Genomic DNA, 17,737 nt, shown 5'->3' with positions numbered 1-17,737 from the left:
TTCAACGTAAATTAGCTTTTACATATTTTTTACAGATTGTTTATGCTGGATAATAAGCTGTGAAGTTAAGTTCAACATAAGGTACATGCTCGATTGTATAACCTTCCGTTACTTTATGTTGTTTAATGAATACATGACATATTTAATAATTGTTTACCCCAGAATAAAGTGTTGCAAATTTGTGTCCCATAGGCTCCGATTATCCAGACCACAAAATACTAAAATTCTCCGGGAACTAAATTTCGTGTTACACCGGCTCTTAAATAAACCCCTGTATAAATACAGACTTAACTAAAGGCCACAAAAAACCACAATCCCAAAAGTGGTATTTAATTGGCGACACCTGTATAGTCTAAAACATTGTATAAAAGTTATACATAAACATATTTTAACCCTTGCCTTTGGCTGTAATTTCTTTTTTCAGCTGATATTTGTATCATGGATTGCGATAAAGAGGTAATGATGTTTTTTACAGATACTACAGCACAAAACTCACATGCTTACACTACAGTATATCTAATTATGTGTTTACATTGTATAATTGTACTTACACATATTTGAATGACATCAATCTGGTTATGGATAATGTGCTTTAATTAATTTGTATAGAGAATATTTTCACTTAAGCCACATTGTTGCTTGTAAGTTCAACTACAACATGCATATGATTTTAATTAAAGGTTGTTACTTTTATGCATTATCTTGTTTTATTTCAAATTGTTATTCTGGCCCATAAACTGATTTTAAGTATTTGAAATTATGAAAGAGATCTGAACATTACATGTTTCTAACAGAACTGCTATAAAACTAAATAATATGCTAACATGGACTAATTGCCTATTATATAATTTTCATTGAACCATACCAAACACATTCTGCTGTTGTGATATGTTTTATTTATTCTTTATTGCACATTTCTTGCAGTTAAATGAAGTTGAACAGATTTTCAACACAATTGAAAATGGGTAAGTTAATTGGACCTACCAAAGAATTAGATATTATTTTTGTTGAAGTAATTCCACATGCTTAGATTAGTAACTGATTTCTTCTGCACATCTTTTTTTCGACATCGGTAACCATTGTATTTAGTTAATAGTAGTCTTGATATGGTTGGAGAAACCGGTGCTGCAAGGTAAAGCTGGTGGCTCCTGGATTAGGTGGGGAAATTAAAGTGATATGATGTGCTTTTTAACTGTTGGAGCTTTTTTTTTTGCTTCGAGCATTTTCAATGGGTGAATGGAATGGGGTGAAAGGTTAGATACACACGTCACTGTTTTTTACACACATCAACAATCAATCTTAATCACCCATCTGAATAAACTACTTTTGAAAATACTTTTGGAATGTTAATATTTTATATTTCATTTTTTTTTCTGTTTTAGTGAAACTGTATCAGAAGAGGAAGAAGAAATGGTACTGTACATACAGAAAATTATATGTACAGTGGACACAAATTTGAACATTTTTAAAAATTTCTAAATAGTGAATTTCATCTAAATTGATAATAGGTCTAGTAATGAAATAAACTTTTTAAAAATTTCAAACATTCGTCAGTGAATTTCAACTAAAGAAATTCGGCCACAAAATGGTGCCTGTCACATTATCAGTTACACTTCTAAACAATCCATTACTCTTATCTGAATAGTGTATCAAGTTCTTGCATGCACTATGGCAATTATCCATTAGAAGGTATGGGAGTAGAGCATCCTAAGGGTGCAAACAAGACAGGGCTGGTAGGTCTAGAACTTGGCCTTTCTCACACATGTCCAATTCCTTACTATTGCAAAGAGAACGAGATGATGCTGCGTCATATAGCTCTCTCAATAACGGTAAAATTTAATATAAAGAATTATAATAGTAAATAGGCCCTATGTCTGGGGAAGCTCTGTAGAGAGTAAAATTTAAGCAATATTTGAAGCTATTGAAAATTTACTTTATTGATATATGTTATAAAAAAAAACTAATTTATACTTGTTTTGTTTGGCTATAGATGTGTTGCACCTTATGCGGTGATAATGTCTGCGACATTGGAGACCACATGTTTCATGAACATGGAGAACCAGTGTAAGTAACCAACTGATATCTGATTAGCCCAATAATTTATTAAATTTTGTCTATTTGTGAATTTTGCATTTGTGTGTGTGAATGGAGTACTTTTTATGGTTGTTAATTACATATTACTTTCAAAAATTGTAATCTTATTTAGTGCAATAAATAATTTAAGATTTGCACACGTTAATAATATATTAGATAGATAATAATAAAATACAAAAATGAGGTAAAAAGTGGGATGTTCTATTCAAGGAGGCTGAGCCGATTTGAATAGAACATTTCGTTCTATTGAATAAATTTGAAACATTCATTATTTGTATACACAACAATTATTGAAAATAGTAGAACGAGTAAATATTGACATCCTTTTAATCTGTACACTTGATTTAAAGCAAATGCGTGCCAGTCACACGCCTAGTTGAGGTTGGGGCAAGGGCCTCTTATATAATATGAAGCAATCAAATGATATGCATTTAGGCAAGTGTTGTATTAAACAGACTATTAAACATGTATAATGCACCAATCAAATGGCAAGAATCTAAACAAGCATTGTATAATAATAGATACTAGCATATACCCGTGCTCCGCACAGTGTTGAATGAGTCGGGAAAGGTGGCGATCATGATTGCTGAATGGGGAAGTTGAGGAGGCAATTGTTGTGGATGTTACGGATACCAACAATGTCATTATTTTTCATTAAATAGAAAACAGAGACATTTAAATATCTAAGAATAAATTATCAAATATAATTTAATAAACTTGGTTTAAACTTTCTTTTCTTCAAAATATAATACACTATCATTAGTCAAAATTATCAAATTAAAATTAATAATTAAAAAATAAAAACCATACAAGGATAAAACAGGCTAGCTCATTAGATTATGGCATTTAGAAAAGGATGGACGTCTTTGTAAATTTGAGTGTCTTTGCAGCACACTGTAGTCCTTGTGAGGAATTATTGAGCAGTGTGATCAAGGGTGGATCCAGAATGTTTCAGTTTCAGAATAATTAAATAAGCGAATAGCACATATATTGCATTGAAATTTAAAAAACAATTAGTGGCAAAACTGGGCAGATGTATTAATAAAATCTTATAGGAATCCTATTGGTTTATTATAAGAATCCTATAGGTATATTATTGAAATCTTATAGAATTCCTATAGGTAAACTGTTAGAATCTTATAGGAATCCTATAGATGTATTAATAAAATCTGATAGGAATCCTATTGGTTTATATTAGAATCTTATAAGAATCCTATTCCCGGTATATTATTGAAATCTTATAGAAATCCTATAGTTATATTGTTAGAATCTTATAGGGATCAAGGTATATTATTAGAATCTTATAGGAATCCTATAGGTATATTATTAGAATCAAAAATGAATTCTATGGGTTTATGATAATCTTATAGGAATCCTATAGGTATTATTATAAATCTTTTAGGAATTTTTAGGTTTATTATTAGAATCTTATAGGAATCCTATACCGTAGTTATATTATTAGAAGCAAAATTAGAAAACAAAAATTAAGACTTTAAAAATTAATTTAGGCATAGTTTCCTTTCTAAAATTGTAACAGCTTCCAGGGAATCTTTCCCTTCCCCTGGGAAAACAATGTTTGTCAGGAAGAAAAAATACATATGTAGGCCTACTTTCTACATTATTTCTAAGCCTCTGAAACCTCTAAATTGTCATATTTTTGGGAGATTTTCCCTGCTTCCCTATTCTGCTGAAATAATAGAAAAAAATAAATTTATATTATGAAAGTCCTGGCAGTATAATTAACATTACATACCAAAATCTAGGCCTATACAAAATTATGGTGTATAATAAAACATACAACTTTAAAACACAAGTTGACAAGTTAACAATAACATATGTTGTCATTTAATCTGTTCAGCCAACTACAGATAATCTCAAATTACTTAATTTGATTGGTCACTTTATCCATGTTTATCACTGAAGGCCATGGAAATTAACAAAGGTACTTTTTTGAATGTTATCAGTAAACTGAAATTTGCTAGTGGATTAGAGCTCTTTCTCAGTGCACATTCATGATGATGAAACAGGCAGTTTAACCATATTTTCTGAAGTATTTCAGCAGTACTAATAGGTAAGAATTGTTTTTCTATTATTATTCATTTAATGCTGTTTCAATTGGCGCATTAGACTTTTAAGTCAAAAATTGGATTGATTTCGTTTGGACTGGATCTCTAGGCATAGGAGCATAGCTAGAGGAAACAAGCATGCTATGACCTAGGCCTATTATTAAGAAAAGACAGAACTGAGGATATTCCAAGGAGGGCTAAGCTCAGCCTGCCCTTTAATTTAAGTATTGGAGGGTGGTAAGTTGGGCTGTGTTCTCACTTATTTATTATTGTAAAATCCATGATATGATTTTTTTAATGATCTTTAGGGGTAGGCCTAGGCCTCTATAGGCTAGGCCTATGCTACTGGTATTAATATCATTATTACCAACAACAACTACAAAACAAAATATCAAAAATATCTTTCAGCATGTGAAGCAAGGGTGAAAATCCGAAGCCATCATGATTCAATATTTCAAACCTAGTTTGGTCACGCTGCAGAATTCACAATGGCATCTTTTGGCAAGATTTCCAATTTACTTTGCTACCATTGGACAAGAAAAAGCACGGATATAGACAGCTCATACAGAAAATTGCTGGTTTACACACAACTGTAATGCGACCGATTTTTGAACAGGGTTCTGTATAATAAACTCTAGTTGAGGCTTTAATATAAATTAGAAAAAAAAAATCTGATTTGAAGACTGTAAAGCATTTAGGTACCGCTGGAATATGAGGTATGTGCATCAGTAAGGCTTAAGACGAACAATATTATGTGAAGGGGTATGCAAGTCATTGAGACCCTAGGGATTAATATCCCTACCCCATGATGCATAGTTGATGTTTTTAATTAAAGAAATCATGGTTTGTATACTGTATCTTGAACTCAGTGTATTTTGTATGTCTGCAGGAGTTGTTTAAGCCATTATTATTTTTCCATCCAGTAGCCACTCCAGCTCGAAATCAAACGCATCAATCATTCAATACTGCTTGTGCATGCAAACAATATTGGTGCAGTGGAACCAACGGATGTCAACAACCAGCTAACCCATCAATAACAATTTACTAAGCAACCATTGCTTGCATTAACATTAACAAACTATATGTATTTATATTTACAAAAGTAAGAAATTTATATAAATCTGTAATAAATCATTATCTACAGCTTTCTTATAAGAATCTTATGAGACAACTAAAGCATTCACAGAGGATTCCTGCAAGACACCTATACCTTTAGGAAATCTATAGGATAATAAAGATAATACTTATAGGATTCCTATATAATTCTTATAGGAAACATATTAAAGTAACCATAATATGACCCTAAGAAACTGTAATACGGATATCAAATCCAAAAATATAAAACTAATAGATATGGGAACAGTGCAATTCCTTTTCTCATCCACTGCCTTAACGAGAAATGCTGAGAATTAGATTGCTAGAAAATACGCGTTAAATTGATATTGCCTATATAACATTGGCAAATGTTATATTTTTATTGAGGCTGGTCCATATTTTATATTTATAAACATGATGCCTATTTTATATACTTTGTATTTGAATAGGTCTTAATTTTGAATAACTATTTTACTAACATGTATATATAATTAGTATCTATATTGTCTAGTTGTGTTAAAGTAACGTTTGTAATTAACTGTCTTGAAATAACTTTTTATATTGTAAATTTTACATTTTGTTACACCATGTAATTCAGCTTATATGCTGCGAATTGGTTTGTTGAAATAAAAGATAATGATTAAAATTCCTATAGGATACTTATATGACTCCTATAGGATTCCTAAAGATTCCTATAGGATTCCTAAGGGATATCTATTGAAATAATCCTATAGGATCCTATAGATGTGACGAAAAATCTATAAGATTCCTATAGGATTTTCTCTTATAGGATCCTATAGGACATTTTTGTAAGGGCCCTACGGGATCTTCCCGTTGCTTTGGGCTGCTCTCTTGTAAGTGAAAGTACAGAAATATACATTGAGTAGGTCTAGCCAAGTTGGGTATGAGAGAAGTGTTTGTCTTGAATCAAGGTGGATGCATGTATAAAGACTTATCCGAACTACTGACATTCAAACATTGTCCCGACGTGTTTACGTAACTTCAAGGAATTGATTGGTGGAGATGGCTTGGCAGGCTATATCTTAATGCACTATCCAAATCGACCCTTATTCGAGAGATAGAGGATAGGCCCTAGGTATGCTACAGTAACTACACCTGAGCCTAGGCCCCTAGATCTAGGCCTATCTGTGATGACATCATACTGTAGGCTAGGGTAGGCCGCGCCTTGGCTAGAGCCTAGGCCTGGGCCAGAGCTGTGCCTATGAATACAGATCATTTCGGTCGGTCCGTCATTTCGGTCGCGATAAACAGCCTCAGTAAACGCCGATGTACGCACTAGTGCTTTATGTTTGAAAAGTAATTTTTAAAGGGTTCTGTATTTTTAAAGTTTTTTTGTTGCGTGTTTCAGACTGGGTGTTAAGTTGTCTTTTTTTTTTTTACGATGCTTGTCTATCATAGGCCTAAATATTCATTGTATTTTTTTAGTATGATTGTTGTTTTTAATTTTTACGATTGTTATTAATTACAAGTAATTTGAATATAATTTTAGCGTGTTCTTTTTCTTCTTACAGATTACATATTTCTATTTATCAATTTCTGAATTATTCATAATAAAGGCCTAGGAATGTTGTTACGATTATGATTTAATTTGTTTAATCAAATATACTTTTATATCAGAATATTAAAATATATGTATTTGTACTTTAAACTATAGTATTTTACAATTCATGTATTTTTTTCATAAATATGATCATCAGATTGATGAATCGAAGTTAATGGTGACATGAAATAGGTGAACACACTTGAATACCTTCACTGCCACTGCCATGACCTGCTAAAAATAGCTAGACATACTTCTGTCTTTGCAGTGTAATACAGCATAGAGAAAATTTCTCTATGAATACAGTATGTTCACATTCCTGAAGGCGGCGTACAAAAAATATGCCTTCTCACCCTCATGGGCACCGTTGGAACCTTGGTTGTGTTAAAGTATCTTTCTGATTTTATGGTTAGTTACCAAGCAACTAGTACAGGAAGGTCTCCAAGTACTGTGAGTGAATTTTTCTAGCTTTAGAAGGAAGCCCGCCCCGAAGACCGAAACTATGGAATTATTAACATGTATTTAAAATTATACAGTATATTAAAACTGCATTTTACTATGTATTTCATAAACATCAGAATATGTATAAAAAATGGAAATAAAACAAACAAGAAAATACAAACTCTGTGCTGCTTCACCTCAAAAGTACGGGAATCCTATAGAATAGGACTAGAAAGAGTCATTCTGTTGGGCTTATGAATATAAAGAAGCCTGAAATAGGCCATTAAAATTTGTTTAATTATAAATATATTTAAAATTTTATGTGGAAAATAAATATGAAAATACAGTACTATATAATAATTTCCTTCATATTCATTCATCATATAATTCAGTAGCCTATGTTCATTTATCAAATTATAAACATGAACAGAACATTCAAGATACAGTAAATGGAAACGCAACAGACAAGAAAACAAATGTATGAAAAACTAATCTATTGACTGTATTTATTTCATAAATCTCTATTCAATTTATGCATTAATAAAATATATATCGCAACAAACGTTAAAGAGAAACTTGTCTCAAACCAAGTCGACTTTGTAAAATTTTCGTTGTTTCAGTAAAAAAAGAAAAATAATATATATACACGTAATATTAATAATCATAAACTATAATATTATAGTACAGTAATACAAATAATTGTTTCAACGAATGTTTTATGCAAGTTTTGTGTTTATAAAAATACTATACTGCTTAGCTCCCTGGTTCCAGATTTGCGGTCGCACCGTCGGCGCGCTACACCGCGACCGAAATGCATAACGAAAATAGGCCTGTGTAGACTAGGGCTGGCCAGTATGGTTTGGCCGAGGTTATATCATGACTTGTGACCACTTGTATCTTTATTTTTACCTGATCGACATGCCATTTATTGCTAATGTTTTGTGCCATAAAACTACAATATACGGGAACATGCTTGTCACCCATTGACGAACGCGAGAAGTACTGGGCGGTGATGTAATGAAGCTGCGAAAACATAGACAAGTTCTTTGACGGCCTGACTCGATAATTTTTAGACCGAAGCATTGCAGTACAGAATAGATGTGACTAATTGTATTTATGTGACGTAAGCAACTTGCGAAACACAAAGCACTGATTTTCGGTGTTTTTTTTCCCGTTGTTTTCCAATATCCAGCCTTAAAAAGTAGCGGAATGTGGTCGTGACATATATAAGCCCCAGTGTATGAGATATGAGCACATTCCTGCCAACGGTTTCAAAGGAGATAGAGGAAGTTACACAGTGGCGATTAGCAGAATGAATATAAAGTATAGATTAACCAATGCGATATACATTGCTGGGTTGACCTAATATTTTTTTTTAATTGAAATATATATTTATATATCATCTATTATCTTGCATATTCATTTGACCTTTACAATTCTTTTGTATTTCAGTGAAAAAAAATCCAAGGCTCCATCAAAGCTGCGTGCAAGGAAGGTGAAAAATTACTACTAAAAGATGTTTGTTTTTTTAGTACTTTACTAAACTTTACTTTACTTTTCTAATTATTCAACCAACTTTCCATAAGTAGGGCCTATGCGAGTTAAAATAATGAATTAAACAGCTTACTTGAACAGATTCAGTTTTTAAAAATCAACCTACTATATTTGAATAAATTAAATAAATATAACATACAGTAATTACCGTACCAGTGTTCTGGAATGTAATGATTTTTGTTAAATGCAATTAATTATGCAATAGTGCCGTTTATTAGTTTCATGAGTTTTATTAATGCACCATGATTCATTCTTTCGGATGTGCACTTAACAGATAATATGGTTTTTAAATTTATAAGCAATTACATACAAAATTTTAGTGCAACTTCATCGATTTTTTAGAATTGTCTACTATGTGGAAAAAAAACCACAAACACATCAAGGCATATCAAAGCTGTACACAGAGTGAACGATGAGTTTACCAAGAGATGCCTTGGAGAAATGAAAAAGAAGTGAGTACTGTATTCCTAAGTTAAATACCATTTTGTAATTTTTGCTGTGGTGCAAATTAAAAATGTTCATTCATAAAAAGGAATGTGTAAAAATATAATAATAATTTTAATTAACTATTTGACAGTGATTTTTATGTTTAATTTTCTAGAAATAGGACAGAAATGAACAAACCGCCACTTAAAGTCTGCAAGATCTGCAATTCCAATGTGGTGAGATTAGATCGGCATCTGATCAATGTACACCACCTAAAGGTATTGTATTGAGCTACTAGGTAATTTATACAGATACAATTTTAAACACTTTTATCATAGTACATTTCTATTTCTTATTTATAAACATGTTGTTACATTGTCATTCCAGATTTTCCAGAAGTATGCATGTTTTTTTCTTTAATTTTGAGGTGTATGCAAATTTTATAAGTCCACAATGATGATATAACAAGTTTATAGCAATATATGTAATACAGCCTCCAACCAATATACTTTAACATAATTTACATTTTTTTCTTTTTGGCATAACAATAATCATAATCTTTAATGGTTTGTAATTAATTATTTTGTGAATCTATATTATATGTATTTTATATTTATATAATCTTTTTAGACACTTCTCAGATTTTGCTCTATTTGCACGTTTGTATAAAATAAACAATACTAAGAATCAAAAATGTTTTAAACACTTAATTTATAGAACAATGATGAAGAGTACAAGAAAGCACAGTTATCAACAAAAAAGATTCCTGTTGAAGGTATGATTCTAAATCATGACATGGTTACATTTTCCCAAATAAATATTACATCTGTAACTTCTTTTTATGAAATAGAATTCTATTTTATATTTTATATTAAACAAAATGTGAGATTTCATATCAGATTCAGATTCAAGTTTATTTGTCCTCATGGAAATTACATAGGTCGTTCAAAGCTCAAAATACATACAATTAAATAAAGTTTGCATACAAATATCATATAATAACATATATTAATATACAATACAACAGACTATACATTAAGTTAATAGTAGATAAAACACTGTACAGTACATGATTCTAGTATATTTTCTCATGTCCCACCCATATTACATTATAACTAACTCCAGTTGACTGCTTATAGTGTTATTATTAAGAGTTTATAGTATTAAGAGTTCTAAATGAATTTCTAGAGGACATAGTCAGAGTATAATGAAAGGCACTACATAAATAAAAAATATAATTTCCATCCTTAACTAGATGACACCTGTAATTTTAAGACATACCTTCTGAAAAGCAGGCGTTACAAGCTAAGGCAAGCTAAGCAGTGTGTGTCTGAATTTAATCAACTCACTGGAGGACGTGATGATAACATTTATGATGCGAGATATTTAAGACAGTAGGTTATTTTAATTTAATTATTAGTTATACCCACATTCTACTACATAAAGCAACCTTGGAGAATTTTTAAAAACCATCATAATTTGATTAATACAGATTTTTTGATATAAAACATAAAAGGTTTAGTATTTGGAAATGGTGTAGCAAGTCACAATGCATGCTAATACAGACTATTAAGACACAGTAAATGTTTATTTCTAATTGACTGAAGCCACATTATCTGTTCTTTTCCAAATGTTTCAATTAACAAACTGTATATCTAGTCTAAGAGATATGCACGGTAATGTAACTCATAATTTTCTTATTTCATTAGCAAGGTTAACGAGTTGTTAGACACAAAAACGGCAAGTACCGTAAGGCATTTCCTAACAAGTGCGCAAAAGTATGTGACTTTTGAACTGGATAAACCTGCAGCCAATGTTTTAAAGGCTCAATCAATAATTAGATTATTATCAAAACAACTTGCAAAAGACATGGCTAAACCAAGAGAGAAAAAGAAATGCAAAATAAATGGTAAGAGTTGAGATTTCATTTCATCAAATAATCCAAAAAAACATTTTAGATGAGACTTTCATTCTTAACAGTGGCGTATCTAGGGGGAGTGCATGGGGAATGCACGCCCCTCCAAAAATTAATCGCGCCCTCCCCCAGTCGCCCACCCCCAAAAATCATGGTCAAATAGTTAAAAATCACCTAAAATCAGCTTATTTTGGGAGTAAGCGCCCTCAAGTGATCATAAGCCCCACTTCACCTTCGCGCCTCTCATCAGCAACCCCATTTCAAGACTTCTAGATATGCCACTGGTTCATTCTTTATACTGTACCACTAAAATCCTTAAGATTCTTGGTTTTGTTTAAGACAAGCATATTACCTAACAAATCCAGGTGTTCATGTTTAGGTTATATTATTATGAATTACTATTTTTTTTTTAAATGTTTATTACTATCATTATTATTATTAATATTATTGTTAGTAATTAATTAGTAGTTAAGGATCATATGTTCATATGTTTGCGTATGGTATCCTGGGCACATAAGGATAACAGTTGATTTCAACTAAAAGGTTGAATAAATAAAAAGGTTTAACAAAACATCTTTATTTTCGCAATTCCTAATAAAGGCTGGATGACTTAGTCCTTCCATGTGAAAGCATGAAAAAAGCCTTAAAATTGCAAGTCTGGTGACATGCAACTAATAACATACCAACAAATTGAGTTTTTTTACTCAGTGAATTTGAATAGGTGTAGAGTTTCAAAAACCAAAATTAATTTGTTCAACATGGCAATGCAGGGTTGAAACAAATTGGCCGCCGAAGGCAGACCATCTGGAGGGGTCCGGGGCATGCTCCCCCGGGAAATTTTGAAATTTTCAGTTTAGGGAGTTCGACCGAACCACCAATGAAATCGCCCCAGCATCTGACAGTGCTCTGTAAATGTTAAAATTTAGCTCATTAGATTATTAAGTTCAGTTTATTGCATAAATTATCTTCTTTTTAGATGAGATGATTACAGGTGAAGAGGAACAACAGTTTATTAGTAAAGCCACTCCAATTAATGATGCCTTGAAAGGTAATACTGTAATAATAACACAATTGTGTTCATTTAAATTTGTGTGTAAGAAAAGGTTTGATTAGCAATGGGGAAATATTTAGCAGAAAATTTTGAAGTACTAGAACAAAAAGCCTGACTATGAACTTGACAAGGGTAGAAAAATGGAATGGAAGAACTTATGATGGGTGTTCTCTCCTTTGTTTGAAAAATCAAAATAAGCATACCAAAAACAAATTCAATTTATAAAACAATATAAATCCAGAACAGATTTAAAGCTAACAAAGGCTCTAACCTTAACTGTCACATATTTTTTTTTTTCAGACTGTGAATTTAATAATGATAATAATGGTCGGCTTACAGAGCGCATATCATAGAGACCTCTATATAACATAAATAAGAATACAAATATAATGATACTTAACTAATCCTACTCCTTAAACTAAGCATGGTTTGGCCGTTGGCTCCGTGGAGTTTATCCGTCCTTTGTTCAGCTTTTTCTTCTTATTGCTGCTGGGTGACCATTCACCCTCTCATCCAAAGGCCGCTAAGGCCGTAGATGGGGCTGCCAGTTAGTCACCGGCGAATCGAGCGGATGCATTTTAACATCATACCCAGGACATAATAATAATATGTTATATTTATTTAGCGCTTAATGCCAACAAGTCCTCTAAGTGCTTCACATTACTACCCCCGGTCATTGAATTAGACGCCTATGGAACACAAACTGTTCCATAAAATTGCAGCAGCTACATCAGCGCATTTTGGCATTTAACCCTACCAGGTACCCATTAATACTCCTGGGTGGAGAGAAGCAATGTAGATAAAGTGCCTTGCCCAAGGACACAAGCAAAATGCACAGCGAGGGGATTGTAACCCCGACCTCGATGTTGGGAAACCAAACCGTTCCCACTGTGCTATAAACCACTTCTACAATTTCAAAAATCAAGTATAGATAACTGACTTTATAAAACAAAATGTTTAACTTGGTACATTATTATGACTGACAGGCACCAGGATAGATGATTCTAAAACTGCTTTACAGTGACAGCGGCAGGATTTTCCCAATGGGGGATCTAAGGTCCCAGACGAGGAAAAAGTGAGCGTGGTCAGGCATCGCTAAAAACTTTTCAAAAGTGGTCCGAAAATATGAGACTTTAGTGGTTTCAAAGGCTTATTTAATCAATTTTAGTCTATTATATGTACAAAATACATATAAATATGTACAAAATACATTTGAATTGTTTTGAATTTTTGTTTCTCCACGACGAATTGTAGTTTTTCTCAACCACTGCTGCTTTATTATTTTATAACTAACTGTTAATTAAATTTACTATTTTATACAATTTTGTTCATAATCTATTTAATTATTTTTCTATTTTCATAAAGGGAGAAAAGAGTCTTTTTTACCTTGTAATTTAATCCCCAGGGTGGGATGAGCTCTAATCAGAAACAATTTAATGCATGAATTTTGCAGTTCACTTCCATAACTGGATTACATGCAACATTTTACAACATTTATGTACAATGTATACGATGATAATTGGTTTTTAAATTGTATTTGATATGAGCCTTATCATGAAGGGACAGGCAAGCATCTAATTGCTACATTTAGAGACTCAATATAATTTTGACATTTTGTTTTCAGAAAAGATTACGAACGGCAGCGGCATTACTGTTAAAGAAACCGTGTTTTTTCGATCGTATATAATCTCGTTGTTATGCATTCGCAATGCATGTCGTGCAGGTGTCATTACAAACATGCTTCTGAAAGAATTTGACCGAGCTGAATATATTCAAGGAGAATATGCAATAACGGTAAGTAAACAAGATATAAGAAAGAAAAAATAATGTAATAAAATATGAAGAAATTGTATAAATTGTAAATTTAATTACCAGTTATAAAATAATCAATTTTAGTATCATCCATCCTAACTTTCTAATCTGATTAGTGGACCTTTCGGTTTTAACTAGATATGTATGAAATTATTTTATCAACATTGTTTAAGGAAAGTCAAGGGGTCTAGCTGATATACAGTATTTACACATTTAACATGACACATAAATTAAAAGTTACTTAAAACTTTACAGAATAATTATGGCACCTAATAACTTAGACCAGGATACAGGTACAATTGCATATAAAACTATCATAAAAAAAATGACAATTAATATTAAATGGTTTTACATATTATATGCACACAATACTGTATATAAAATGGCTGAAACATACTTTTTTTTACTTGATTAGGTTTCAAATCACAAAACATCTTATCAAGGACCAGCAATTTTGATTCTTGAGAAAGACCTCTATGAATTAATGAAAATGTACAGAAAACAAGTTCATCCAATTGTCGGCGCTGCATTAGGCCAGACATTCTTCAAAACAAACAGCGGTCAGGAAATCAGACCATGCCAGGATTTAACAAGACTATGGCATAATTTGGGAGTAAGAAAAGAAAAAACCATCAACTGCACCCATTTTCGAAAGAAAATTGCTACTATGGTAAGACCCACTTCATAATGAAATTTACAAGACTTTTACCTGTTCTTTTTAAACTTTAGATTCAATAAACTAAAAATGTAATTCACTATAATTATATTGTGGTCAAGTGGAATATTGATACTATAAAACTGGCAAATATTCCAGTTCTCAACAAAGTACCAATGTTCTGCAATAAGTGTGAATGCTTTTTGTTAAGTGCAAATTAATTATGCAGTGCTGTTTATTAGTTTTATGAGTTTTATTAATTGCACCATGATTCATTCTTTCGGATGTGCACTTAACAGATAATATGTTTTTTAAATTTATAAGCAATTACATGCAAAATTTTAGTGCAACTTTATCGTTTTTTTAGAATTGTCCACTATGTGGAAAAAAAACCACAAATACATCAAGGCATATCAAAGCTGTACACAAAATGAACGACGAGTTTACCAAGAGATGCCTTGGAAAAATGAAAAAGAAGTGAGTACTGTATTCCTAAGTTAAATACCATTTTGCAATTTTTGCTGTGCTGCAAATTAAGAATGTTCATTCATAAAAAGGAATGTGTAAAAATATAATAATTATAATAATTTTAATTAACTATTTGACAGAGATTTTTATGTTTAATTTCCTAGAAATAGGACAGAAATGAACAAACTGCCACTTAAAGTCTGCATGCTCTGCAATTCCAATGTGGTGAGATTAGATTGGCATCTAATCACTGTACACCACCTAAAGGTATTGTATTGAGCTACATAGGTAATTTACACAGATACAATTTTAAACACTTTTATCATAGTACATTTCTATTTCTTATTTATAAACATGTTACACTGTCATTCCAGATTTTCCAGAAGTATGCATGTTTTTTTCTTGCAAATGCGAATTTTATAAGTCCACAATGATGATATAACATGTTTATAGCAATATATGTAATACAGCCTCCAACCAATATACTTTAACATAATTTATATTTTTTTCTTTTTGGCATAACAATAATTATAATCTTAATGGTTTGTAATTAATTATTTTGTGAATTTATATCATATGTATTTTATATTTATATAAAGTTTTTGGACACTTCTCAGATTTTTCTCTATTTGTACTCTTTTGGCAATTTGTATGTTTGTATAAAATAAACAATACTAAGAACCAAAAATGTTTTAAACACTTAATTTATAGAACAATGATAAAGCGTACAAGAAAGCACTGTTATCAACAAAAAAGATTCCTGTTGAAGGTATGATTCGAAACATTAAATCATGACATGTTTACATTTTCCCAAATAAATGTTACATCTGTAACTTCATTTTATGAAATATAATTCTATTTCATATTTTATATACAACAAAATGTGAGATTTCATATAGTAGATAAAACACTGTACAGTACATGATTCTAGTATATTTTCTCATGTCCCACTAATATTAAATTATAACTAACTCCAGTTGACTGCTTATAGTGTTATTAAGAGTTCTAAATGAATTTCTAGAGGACATAGTCATAATATAATGAAAGGCACTACATAAATAAAAAATATAATTTCCATCCCTAACTTAACTAGATGACACCTGTAATTTTAAGACATACCTTCTGAAAAGCAGGCATTACAAGCTAAGGCAAGCTAAGCAGTGTGTGTCTGAATTTAATCAACTCGCTGGAGGACGTGACGATAATATCTATGATGCGAGATATTTAAAACAGTAGGTTATTTTAATTTAATTATTAGTTATACCCACATTCTACTACATAAAGCAACCTTGTAGAAATTTTAAAAACAATCATAATTTGATTAATACAGATTTTTTAATATAAGACATAAAAGGTTTAGTATTTGGAAATGGTGTAGCAAGTCACAATGCATATGCTAATACAGACTATTAAGACACAATAAATGTTCATTTCTAATTGACTGAAGCCACATTATCTGTTCTTTTCCAAATGTTTCAATTAACAAACTGTATATCTATTCTAAGAGATATGCACGGTAATTAACTCATAATCTTTGTTATTTCATTAGCAAAGTTAATGAGTTGTTAGAGACAAAAACGGCAAGTACCGTAAGGCATTTCCTAACAAGTGCGCAAATGTACTTAGAGTATGTGACCTTTGAACTGGATCAACCTGCAGCCAATGTTTTAAAGGCTCAATCAATAATTAGATTATTATTGAAACAACTTGCAAGAGACATGGCTAATCAAAGAGAGAATAAGAAATGCAAAATAAATGGTAAGAGTTGAGATTTCATTTCATCAAATAATCCTTAAAACATTTCAAGTTTTAGTTATAAGACCTAACCTTCTAAACGGTGGCATATCTAGGGGGAGTGCGTGGGGGGTGCACGCCCCTCCAATAAATAATCGCGCCCTCCCCCCAGTCGCCCACCCAACAAAATCAAGTAGTTAAAAATCACCTAAAATCAGCTTATTTTGGGAGTTAGCGCCCTCAACTGATCATCAAGTCCCCCCATTTCACCTTCGCGCCTCCCATCAGCACCCCCATTTTAAGACTTCTAGATACGCCACTGCTTCTAAAAACACATTCTTTATACTATACCACTAAAATCCTTTAAAATCTTGGTTTTGTTTAAGACAAGCATATTACCGTACCTAACAAATCCAGGTGTTCATGTTAAGGTTATATTATTATGAATTACTATTTTTTAAAAATTATTATTACTATCATTATTATTATTAATATTATTATTAGTAGTTAATTAGTAGTAGTTAAGGATCATATGTTCATATGTTTGCGTATAGTATCCTGGGCACATAAGGATAACAGTTGACTTCAAAATATCTTCATTTTCGCAATTCCTAATTAAGGCCGGATGACTTAGTCCTTCCATGTGAAAGCATGAAAAAAGCCTTAAAATTGAAAGTCTGGTGACATGAAACTAATACCATACCTACAAATTAAGTTTTTTACTCAGTGAATTTGAATAGGTGTAGAGTTTCAAAAACCAAAATTAATTTGTTCAACATGGCAATGCAGGGTTGAAACAAATTGGCCGACGAAGGCAGACCATCTGGAGGGGGTTCGACCGAACTACCCCTGGATTCGCCCCAGC

The 17,737-nt window shown here is 31.6% G+C and overlaps 1 protein-coding gene across 10 annotated transcripts in view; it reads left to right on the top strand.

Annotated features, from left to right (window-relative positions):
- The window catches only part of LOC117114584, a 36,761-nt gene that overhangs the window by 13,339 nt on the left and 5,685 nt on the right, over window positions 1-17,737 (top strand). For 3 of the 10 annotated variants that reach the window (XM_033258266.1, XM_033258263.1, XM_033258265.1), the window contains exons 2-12: window positions 36-81; window positions 425-456; window positions 925-965; window positions 1,383-1,413; window positions 1,991-2,064; window positions 8,710-8,752; window positions 9,154-9,263; window positions 9,413-9,515; window positions 9,955-10,012; window positions 10,493-10,631; window positions 16,688-16,896. In XM_033258266.1, the coding sequence (XP_033114157.1) occupies window positions 439-456; window positions 925-965; window positions 1,383-1,413; window positions 1,991-2,064; window positions 8,710-8,752; window positions 9,154-9,263; window positions 9,413-9,515; window positions 9,955-10,012; window positions 10,493-10,631; window positions 16,688-16,896 (826 nt within the window). In that variant the 5' untranslated portion in view covers window positions 36-81; window positions 425-438. Of the gene's footprint in view, window positions 1-35; window positions 82-424; window positions 457-924; window positions 966-1,382; window positions 1,439-1,990; window positions 2,065-8,709; window positions 8,753-9,153; window positions 9,264-9,412; window positions 9,516-9,954; window positions 10,013-10,492; window positions 10,632-11,018; window positions 11,147-12,128; window positions 12,201-13,827; window positions 13,998-14,430; window positions 14,686-15,037; window positions 15,148-15,302; window positions 15,406-15,849; window positions 15,908-16,231; window positions 16,371-16,687; window positions 16,897-17,737 lie in introns of those variants that run through there. The other 7 variants (XM_033258260.1, XM_033258261.1, XM_033258264.1 and 4 more) reach the window with 6 other exon arrangements.

This window comes from Anneissia japonica, unplaced genomic scaffold, assembly GCF_011630105.1.
Source record: "Anneissia japonica isolate Jap-2015-1 unplaced genomic scaffold, ASM1163010v1 scaffold287836_len1076198_cov165, whole genome shotgun sequence".
Lineage (NCBI taxonomy): Eukaryota > Metazoa > Echinodermata > Crinoidea > Comatulida > Comatulidae > Anneissia > Anneissia japonica.
This window is presented reverse-complemented; position numbering and strand designations above follow the sequence as displayed.